Source organism: Bactrocera latifrons, unplaced genomic scaffold, assembly GCF_001853355.1.
Source record: "Bactrocera latifrons isolate USDA-ARS-PBARC rearing strain unplaced genomic scaffold, ASM185335v1 scaffold_17, whole genome shotgun sequence".
NCBI lineage: Eukaryota > Metazoa > Arthropoda > Insecta > Diptera > Tephritidae > Bactrocera > Bactrocera latifrons.
Window position 1 is genome coordinate 1,111,276 of NW_017535185.1, and position 11,226 is coordinate 1,122,501.

At 32.5% G+C, this 11,226-nt stretch overlaps 1 protein-coding gene across 3 annotated transcripts in view; it reads right to left on the reverse strand.

The window, feature by feature from the left end:
- Positions 1-11,226, reverse strand: part of LOC108966784 (cysteine-rich motor neuron 1 protein) — a 378,691-nt gene that overhangs the window by 39,716 nt on the left and 327,749 nt on the right. For all 3 annotated transcript variants that reach the window (XM_018929845.1, XM_018929844.1, XM_018929846.1), the window contains one exon: positions 418-638. In XM_018929845.1, the coding sequence (XP_018785390.1) occupies positions 418-638 (221 nt within the window). The remainder of the gene's footprint in view (positions 1-417; positions 639-11,226) is intronic.

An 11,226-nucleotide genomic window follows, 5' to 3' on the forward strand; every position in this document is an offset into this window, starting at 1 on the left:
AAAATGTACGTATAATTTAATAAACAAAAAATAATTATTTACATTTTTAATTAATTTTAATAAATTTTATTTCCTTTAGCACGTTGGCTGGCAGTGTATCAGCGATGACCACGACAAAAATCTAATACCTAGCCTAAATGTGGGTGGGTAGTTTTTTTATCATAATCACCGATGATTAACCGACTGCTAATAAATTAACAAAAATAATTAAATAATTTAAAAAAGAGATAAGTCAAAAGCCAAATAAAATTTTTATCAACAAAATTATAATTACTAAAAATATTATTTTGTATTTTGTTAACGAAAAAATCCTAATTCTATAAATTGCTTGTATACAATCAGTATTAGGCGTCAACTGAATAAATATATGACTTACATACATATACAAATTTATACAACTAACTATTTTTCACTCACCTCCAAGGTCTTGAAATGCCATCGTATATCTGTCGTCGCCGGTGCATCCGTATCGTCGATACTATTTGTGCTACACACGCGCAACGTTGGCCAGCATTGGCAGCGTTTATTGGTGATTTCGCAGCCAGGCTCTATCACTATTGTCTCATCGTTTGTACAATTCGTATTGTATTTACTGCTGTGATATGTGGAATGCAGGGAGGATGATGACGAGGGGAGATCTGGAAATAGCAGAAAATTGTGAAAAGTGTTAGAAAACATGAAGTTTTAAAATAAATAAAAATAATTAAATTTAATACATTTTTTAGCAGAGCTTTTGTAAGAGGAAAGTGTATGAGCGCCTCTTTGAATATAAAAAATAGTTAACATTTATGTGTATGAAGATGCACACTTTTTTTGGAGAAAGTAACTACACTTCAACTGTCTTTCATCTATCTTCCATCTCGTTGCCACAAAATGAGCGCGCGTTTCCATTAGACCAACTGCACATCTGCTTTTTTCTGTTTAAATCTTTAACTAACATGCTCTTTCTGCTTACTCTCGCTTTTCTACCTGTGCGCTCTCAAACTTAGTACTCGACAATATTGCTTTGATGATCACCCCTCTGTGTACTCCTTTTATTGCAGCTATAGTGGTTATTAGCTTTTTATGCGCTTGCCTAATTAGGTTTCTTCACGCTCACACAAATCGCGAAAGGAAAAACAAAACAAAACAAATTTTTTTTTCTTTCCTTTAATTTTTTTTGTAATCTCTTATTAATTTTTTCATGTTTCTTTTTCATTTTATGTAATTTTCGTTCTGTTCTTTATTAACCGTCTGCTTGAAGTCTGCAATAAAAAAGCACTTACAACTCACAAGCAAAGCAAATGAGGAACAAAAGTATACAAATAATATATTCGTATAAGTGCACAATAAAATTGTACTAAAATGCATAACCAGAAAAAACATTGTAAAAGCAAAGCCGCTCAGTGAAGTTTTTTTGTGTTTATGCCGCTGGTGCTACAGGGCGTATAAGTGATTTTTAATTACATTAATTTTCTGTGTTTGCTTGTATTGTGGTGGGGTCTTTTTAGCGAAATTGGCGTAGTGTGCGTAAGAAAAACTTTCCTTTTGCAGAGTGAATTAGCAGCTCTTAGCATAATTAGAGTGAAAAGTAGAGAAACTTTTTTTTAATTTTTGCTTGGGAAATGCGAAAAAAACTTTTGATGAAAAAAGTATAAAATACATAAAAAATTATATTGGCAGGTATCAAACAAATTAAAGGGTTTTACATAAAAGTAAAACAAAAAAAAAAAAAAAATTGTTATCATTGGTTGCATTGAAGCTATAACACCCTTCACAAGTAAAGAAGTTTCCTTGCAAGAGATTAATTTTGAACGGTCAATTTGTATGGCAGCTATATGCTATAGTCGTCCGATTTTAAAAATACCTCCATATAATGTAGCCTTGTCGGGAGTAATAATTTGTGGCAAATTTCGTTAAGATATCTAGTCAAATTAAAAAATTTTCCATGCAAGGACGGGATTCTTATTAGCCAATTTGTATGACAGCTATAGGCTATCGTTATCCGATCTGAAAAATCTCTTCGAATATTATGGCGTTGTCTGCTATAATAATTTATGCAAAATTTTCTTAAGATATCTCGTGAAATAAACAAGTTTTCCATACAAGGACGTAATTTCTATTAGTCAGTTTGTATGGCAGCTACAGGCCACACTGATCCGATCTGAACAATTTCTTTGAAAACAATAGAGCTACTGTGGATAACAATCAGTGCCTTATTTCATTAAGACACCTTCTAAAATAAAAAAGTTTTTTATACAAGGACTTGATTTCAATCGTGCAGTTTCTATGGCAGCTATATGCTGTAGTAGTCCAATATCGACGATATCGACACAAGAGTAACTTTTAGAGGAGAAAGGAACACTTGCAAAATTTCAGATCGTTATCTCAAATAGTAAGTCTAGTTCGCGACTAGTTCGACTCAGCTCGTCATGCTGGTCTAATACATTATGTGCTTTATAGGATCCTTAACATTTCCAGCTGGCTATTACAAACTTCACAGCGAAGTTTAATTCAGGGTATAAAACTCAGTCAGCGTTAAAATAACTCCCAAATAAAGACACTTACAACCCAAAAACGTAGAAGCACCAGCGTCTCTAAACTTCCATCCCACTTTAGTACACAAAAATTTACTTTTGCTGGTTTCTAAATAAGCAAAATGACATTTTATTCAATTTCGTGCATGAGAGCATGCTTAGAATGAAAGCGTAATGCGACTACTACATAAAACAACAACAAACAAATACTCATTAAAGCCACTCAAGCTTAACGACATTGCCTTGGGTACACCTAAAGATGAATTAAAAAAACATTAGCTTTGTTGTTGTAAATTTAATAAGCCAAGTAGCTTACAAAAGCAACAACTATACTCATACAAACGCAAATATATGCACAAAGCATAATTTATGCAAGCAAGTGAGCGCGCTTATGTTACCTGCAATTTTTAGCAAAGTCACCCACACACGCACACGCAAACACATATTAGCCCACATATTAGCGAGTTAGACATATTGCTTCACATGCGAGCGCGCATGTGGCATGCAACGTGCTGTCGGCCAGCAACAACCTTGACACAATTTTCTGCACTCCCCAAAGCAGCAATGCGCGTGTGTATAAAGTCTTGCTTTAACTATGTATACTTGCTGTTGTTGTTGTGCTTGCTACTGTTGCGTATTTTTTGGTTGTTTTTGCATTAGCTTTAATTTGCTTTCTATTTTTTAATTTTTTTATTTCGCTAATTCCCTTCATAAACGCTTTGGATGCTGCTGAAAGCTTTCCTCAAGCATTATCTAGACAAACGTGAATATGTAGGTGTGTGTGTACACAGGCAGTTTAAATTGTATGAAATGTAATTTTCTGTGCTTTTTCGCGCGCATTCTTATTTTTACTTTTTTTATTTTTACGCAAACTGCTTTTTTGTGCTTAATAGAAAAGTAGGCACTTAAATTTTATGAAAAATAATGAAAGTGTCCTGTTGAGCTTTGCAGTTTTTTGTTTACCTGCCAGTCATTTCGGTAGCGCAGAAAAGGTAGTGTGACCCTAGTAGATTTAAGTACTGCTCTACTGTCTTTATAGATCGTGAAGTGCTTGCTTGTCTGCTAACAAAGTTAAGGTAGTATAATTTATAATATCATTTGTTACAAAAGAGTACAAAGAGCACTTGTTCAGCAATGTCATGTGTTTTTATATCACTCTTTGTATGTTACTTTTTGTAGTAGACTATATTTGACATTAAAATATGAAATATATATTTTATGACTTCTATATTTACATTCATTACATTACCCGACAAAACGGAAACCCCACTGTTTACGAAAAAATCGCTGAAAAATATTCTAAACTTCGTCGATCTTGCATTTTTCAGACCGATCAAGGACAAACTCTGCTCGTGAAGATACTAACATAATCTGAGAATTGAACAAATGCGCTACGGTTTCAGCTTGATTTATTCAGCAGTGCTTTCAGATCAATATTTCGGCGTAGACATCAAGAAGGTGGCTCTTTTCATCATCATGAAAGAACTTGAAGGCACGCTTGGAATTTGTCAAAAATTATTATATTTTATATTTTTGAATAAAAGTAATTTGGAGTGATGAGTGCAAATTTGTGTAAAAAATAAGAAAAACGGGTAGAAAAGAAGGTTTAAGAATCATTAGAGGTTAAGTAAGAGCTTCCAAATCATAAATAAAAGTTTGTTGCAAGAATCAGGCGAGTTTACAAAATAAGAGCATCCAAAGCTACATAAAAATTGGTGGTGAAATGTTTTAGTTTGGGGTTGCCTTAGCTAAGTGGTCCATACTATTATCAAATTAGTAAAAGCAAAATGACTGAGAAATCCTATAAGCAGATGCTGAGTACAAATTTAGAGCCTAGATCAGCACAAAAAATGGCCTACAAGTTAGCTTTATATAATATATATGATCGGAAACATAAAATTAGGTTTGGAAAGAATATTTGTATCAAAAGTGGATAGAGACCTTACAATGAGCTGCTCAAAGCCCTGAATTAAATTCATTTTATGACAATAATTGGTTGATAAGCACCACCGATCTTCTTCCAATAAACTAGAGGTTTTTAATAAATTTAAGTATTGCTGCGAAAACGTACCGCAATTGCTTGTTCAGAAAGCCAAACACTTCATTTTCATTTAACCATTACATTCATAGAGTATAAATAGTTTGTACGATTTGTATGTGCCATATGGTTTCAACATTTCAGTGTTGGCCAATCGAATGTCTTCAACTCTGCTATATTGTATAATTTTTACTTATTTGGGAATCGGAAAAGAGGAATTGTTTATCAATGTATCACTGGAGGTCTTTTTTAGACATTAAGCAGTGACAAAAGGCTGCACCGGTAGCTAAAAATATCGCAAATAATTTTCTTGCTGCTTCCAAAGTTCAAAATATCCCTCCGATTATTTGGAATAAAGGCTATGCTTCTAAAAGAGATTGTTTGCTTATTCATTCTGAAGTAAACTCGTGACCAATTTTTGAAACAAAACTGTTACAAAAACGCTTAGAAAGAACTCTATTGATAGAGTAATACAATCTGATTTCAAATTGTACATTGTGGTTGCGAAGAATAGGTTTTATGTAATAATCAGATAAAGAAAAATTGATATTACTCATAATACCCTCCTTTGCTTAAGAGTATTGAGCTTGGACTCTTTTAAACTTTCCTTAGTTCGTTCACCGTTCTTTTAAAAGTTTGACGTTTCAAATCTCTAAACCTTTCCTTAGTACGATTACCATATACCGGAACCGGAAAACCTGCTTATGTCTCTATTTCAATCAATCCTTTCTTGACGTTCGTTTAAACAGTTTGAACTTTTCTTAAGTTTGATCACCGTATACTGGAATCGGAAATATCGTATTGGGTTTATTTTATATCAATTAGTACTCTCCTATCCGAACCACGATACTTATGTAGAAGCTCCCTAAAATTATAAAAAATCTCAATTTTTTTGGTATACCTAGCTTAGCAAGTAAAAAGAGCCTCCAGTTAAGCAACTATTACTTTTACATAGTGACTGCTAATACAGATACCGTCGAAATTTTCTATTTTCTCCATATTGTTTTTTTATTTTTTATTTTTTTTTTTACTTTATCCTCAAGCCTACATTCTCAAAATATATATAGCCTGCCATGCTATGAAACAGCCGAAAATGAAGCATACTTTTCGGCGTTGCATACACAGATCTAACATACTTAATTTCTTTTAATTGCCATCAAGTGAACACTATATGTATACATATATTCCAAGCACTGTAACGTGACCACTTTATGCCCGAAAACTTAAAGTTTGCATGCACTGCTCTCACACGCACATACATACATACTGGTACATACACGAATGTGATTACCATAGAAGAGAAAAGCCAAGCGTATTACAGCTGAACTAACAAAACATTGCATACTTTTAAGCGCTGAAATTTCGTAAACGACGCGGAACAGCTGAGATAGCAAAAAATGGTGACCCAAAAACGAAAAAATGCAAGGAATGATAAAAAGACGAAACAAAGAAATAGAATGTAAAAATAAAAGCAGTCAAAAACAAGGAAAACAAAGGCACTTAAAGCAAATGCGTCGAATAAAAGATGAGCTGTGGAAACCTCACAGTGGATATTAGTGGCACTTGGGGAGAGACACCAACTAGTTGGGCGTACATGGAAGCTTACTGATACATAGTATTAACATATAAACATAATGTTGTATATATATAAAATGATATATACAGTGCGGTATATACATGTAACCACATCACTTTAATTTGGAATGCGGCTTTATAGCTTGACTTGCAAATAAAAATAAAAGCATTCAGTACTAAATTAAGGATAACACAAGTTTTATATATATAACAAGCGCTGGCAGTGTGTTACACATACATATACATGCTCACATTTGACTGAATGCAGCGGGAACCCTTTTTAAATTGTCTGCCTTTATGGATATGAGCAACTAAATAATAACAATGAACAGCTCAGGGTCACACGAGAGAAGCAGACAAAGAAGCACACATACACGGTACATACAGTACACATACCTGCAGCCATTGAAGAATACATTTAAAAAGTATATATATGAATATATGTGAGACAAAGCAATTTAGTTGAATGGCTTGCTGTCAGCAGCTGAACTGCGCAACTGACGAATGTATCTTGAATGTAAAGTGTAAAAATTGCCAAGAACGGTAATTTGATAGAGATATGTTGCTAAAATGCTGAGCGAAAGTGTTTGAAAATGCTAAGCGGCGGCAAATTTGTATTTGTATGTATGTCGTATACTAAACTGTCAGTTGAGTTGCGCTCGGTCAGCAATGGTGAAAGGTAAACGTATGCGTTTAGCCTTCAAAGAAAAAATGTAGCACACATGAAGGCGTTTTGGACAAAACCAGTTTGGAAGCTTAAACAATTTGATAATATTAAATGATGTATTGGGTGTGGGTCTGTGTTGAAGGCAAATATATTTTGGCACATATGCTGTTCAAGCGCAGAAGCATATGTGGGAGTATCATATATAGAAGAGAACAGATTGTTGTATTAAATGAAGGGTTTTACGTACAGCATAAATAATAATATATAATAAAAAGTGTGGCGTTAGAATATATTACTTAAATTAAGGTTGAGCTATATTTTGCATGAATTTTGAAGATTTTAGAGCACTGTTTTCAACACTGAGATAGAATTAAACTGCATAAAGTTCTAATATTGTATAACACAACAACAATTATATTAAACTGAAAAATACCAGTCACCAATGAGGGTCCTCAAAGATTTTGTTTCAACTTTTAACTTACATTTTTAATGAAAATTTGATAAAATTTAAAAATAATGTGAAATTTGCTGCAAAGAAATCACAGATACGAGATGATTTCTCTAATTTTTTTAGCCAGATAGCATTATTAAGCTCTAGTAGCTCTATGTATGCCATGACAGTTGGCCAGTATAACATTACCTCTATGAGGTAAATAGAAAATTTTAAGGTTTTTTAATGTTAAATTTTTCGTTGACATTATTTCTTTCTGCATACCCGAAAAAAATTTGCGTGCATATTTTTTTGCAGCACCTTAGACCAATATGAACTGGTACAGAAAAGATAGCTAAAGCAACTGAAGAATATCACAGCTAATTTTAAACTTTTTTTGAAAACCTGGGAAAATATCTATTGTAGAATATTCTACAACACTTTAAGAAGTGAAAACTTAGTATAGATAAGAACAGGCATAAACTAGAACTGGTATAAACTGATATAAATTAACAAAACAATGAAAAAGAGTGAAAATATGCATCCTTTCTCTGCAAAATTTCGCCACTGTAAAATATCTTTCACATTATTCTTGACTAATATGAACTAGTAGGTGATCAGGTAGAAAATTTTTTAGATTAGTATTAACTGGTATAAATAGGTAATTATTATTTTGGACTACTATGAACTAGTATAAACTGGCATAAAATATTTTAAGCAATATAAACTGGTATAAAATGTGGTAATATAAACAGGTAATTATTATTTTGGACTACTATAAACTGGTATAAATTTGTAAAAATTGAGCAGTATGAACTGGTATAAACTGGTATACATTTTCTGTTCCAATATGAGTTAGTATAAATAAGAACCGAAAAGTCAGAAGTCGTAACTAGTAACGAGTATACAAAATAAGCTGTATACTTTAAAGAAATTTTGAAGTTTTTCCAAAATCTCTAGATCTGGTGTCCACTCAACATTTTCTACTTGCCTACTTTTATTGATTTTATGCAACTCTAGGTATAATACCAGACCTGTAATATACTGGAATAAAGAAGAATCAAAAACTAAAAGCCAAATCCAATAATAACTCTATCATGAACGATATTTTACGCAAATTAAATCGAACTGTTTTCGGACCGGCAGACAAATTCTACAGTAGACATTACGCAATTAGTCTTCCATTCCGAAAGTAAATGTGCTACTTGCGCCGCTTTTATGCTGTCCTTTGTACCATTTGTAATCTGGTATAAATAATAATCGAATAGCTGTGAGCCTAGTTAAAACAAAGTATTACAGTTATTAGAGATAAATGAATTTATCATAGTTTTGAAAGTTATTCAAAACCTCTATCTAATCTTTGGAAGACATCTATTTAGCAACTCCAAGCTGAGTACACTTTATATAATTTGCGTCCCTTTTCAAATGCATATATGATACTTTCATTATTTTTATCAAGTCCCACCTACGATATGAAAACTGTTATAACTAAAAATATGGTATAAACTGGTATAACTAAAAAATTGGTAGTGTAGCCAATATAAACACACTTTGCAGGCAAATATCATAACTTTCTCATGCTCCTATTGGCTTGGATACCTGACACGATCTGGTATAAACTGGTAAAAAAAATTAGGCAGCTAGAGCGGCAATAGAAGAACATATTTCATAGTTGTCAAGATTATTTGAATCTCTGCTTCACTTAGGGTATGACGAGAAAGAGAGATTTGCTGGCAGAAAGCTACTATCTAATAATTTACATTTTCTTATTATTTCAGCTCTACTCTTATAACATTCATTTCACAAATATGTATATTTGAATGAGTATAGCACAAAAAAACTATATTCGGTTAATCACAGTTGCTATATACCGACAAATAGGCCATAAGTCTCAATGAGGTTTACAAACGTCTGGATTGCAGCTAGAAGGCAATACAATTGTCTGCAACGGATGACACAAAGCAAATTCATTAGCTGAAAGGAACGATATCAACGAAAGTAGTAGGAAAAGCCTATATGTAGGCTGACGCACACAGAGTAACTGGAGCCCACAATTCCCAAGAAATAAGTGAGGCAAATCGTTGCAAACGACAGTGAATTCAATGAAGCCAAGCTAAACCAAGTGATGGACAGCAATTGGTGAGGAAAAACGTAAATCTTACATACAAAAATATACATTCATGTGCTCACACACACACACCCACACCCAAGCGGGGTTTTGTATTCAAATCACTGTAAAATAGATTTTGAGCCTTCCACACAAGCACGCTCGTCTATCCAAAAGCAATTTTGCACTTTATGCCACTTACAGCGGACACTTCAGCATAATCTCCCACTTTGCCTTTGAAAATTCTATTGAATTTCTCAGAGTTGATTAAATTTACCAAACATTGTCATGTCATGTACATATATATACTGTATTTCTATGAGTTTATAGCCGCTGGACAGCGCAGCCTACTATGAAACTCGCACTGCAGCTGAAAAGCCAAAAAGAAAAAGAAAACTGAAAAAATTGCACACAAAACTGAAATCTCTTCAAGTCATCATTCGCTTATGTCAGCATTTTTCGTTCGACCTCTTCAAAACGGCACTTCAAAATTTCTCCAAGTGCCATTATGTAGGCGTAAAAGTAATTTAATAAAATGAAAGGCGAAATGGGCTTTGCAAAGGCGGTTGGCATTGTGTTTGGAATCGCAAATGGAAATGATATGTGCCTTTTTGGCGGCCATGTGTCATGACTCAGGATTTGGGACCGTTGCGATTTTGGAGCTCATAGGTATTCATTTAAATAGGGTTTTATAAAAACGGTTTGGGTTGCACTGGAATGCTGCCATACAATTAGTTAATAGCATTGTGGCCAAGAAAGAGAAAAGTAATTGCTGGCATATTGTTAGCGAGCGTTTTATGAGAAAAAAAAAATTATAGAAATTTTAATTATATATTTTTTTTTAATTTATTTTATGTACAAAAAAATTTCTCACTAGAATTATGGCTTTAATCAAGTTCCAACTACTAGAGTGCCATATAATTAAAATACTTAAGTTTATTGTAAACACTTAAGAAAATCAAATGATTTCCTTTGAGAGAGTGCTCAAAAATGAGAAACATAAAAAATAGGGTTGCCATCTGGTTGAAAAAAATGCAATTAAATTTGTTGTGAAAAATTAAGTAAATCAAATTTTTTTTGAGAAAGCGGTTAAAAATTACATAAATATAAAATAGGGTTGCCATCTGTATGAAAAATTTTTTTCTAAAACACTTAAATTTATTGAACACAATTAAGCTGAACAATTATTAGCTTTGAGAAACAGCTTAAAATTTATAAATAAAATATTAGTTGGTTGCCATCTGTTTGAAAATGAGGTTGTTTAGTTAAGGCGTGTGAAACTAAGTTTCCTTTTTTGTATTTTAAGTGTCAAATTTTTTCGGCAAAAAAATTTAAAACGGTGCTGACATATGAATAACAAAAACTCTTATACTTATTGTAAAGAATCAAATAAATTTTGTTTTGAGAAAATTTAAAATTATATAATTTACAAAATAAGGTTGCCATCTTCTTGAAAAATTTAGTTAATTAGTTTATTCCACTTTCAAGGCATTTAAAGGACTGAACCAGATTGCACTATTCATTATTAAAGGCAACATAAAAGATATTTTTTCTGCTTAATATGTAATAAGGGTTGCCACCACTGTAAAAAATTAATTAATTTTTAATTCTCTTTTCTATAAGTCGCTTAAAAGAAAAAAGAATCGGATTGGCATTTGTTTGATAATGAAGTTATTTGGTTGGTGTAACTATTAACAGAGTTGCCTCCAATATCAAAATTGCCACTCTCAACTTTGACCTTTGCCTTTATATAGAGAAATACAGTGATTTATATGCCGAAAAAACAGTTTTTTCATAAAAAAATAAAAAATTTAATTAAATCTCACGTTTTTGTTTTGCTTTTTTGGATTGAAAATATATTATTTTGTTTAAATTTTTTTCATTATTTTGAAA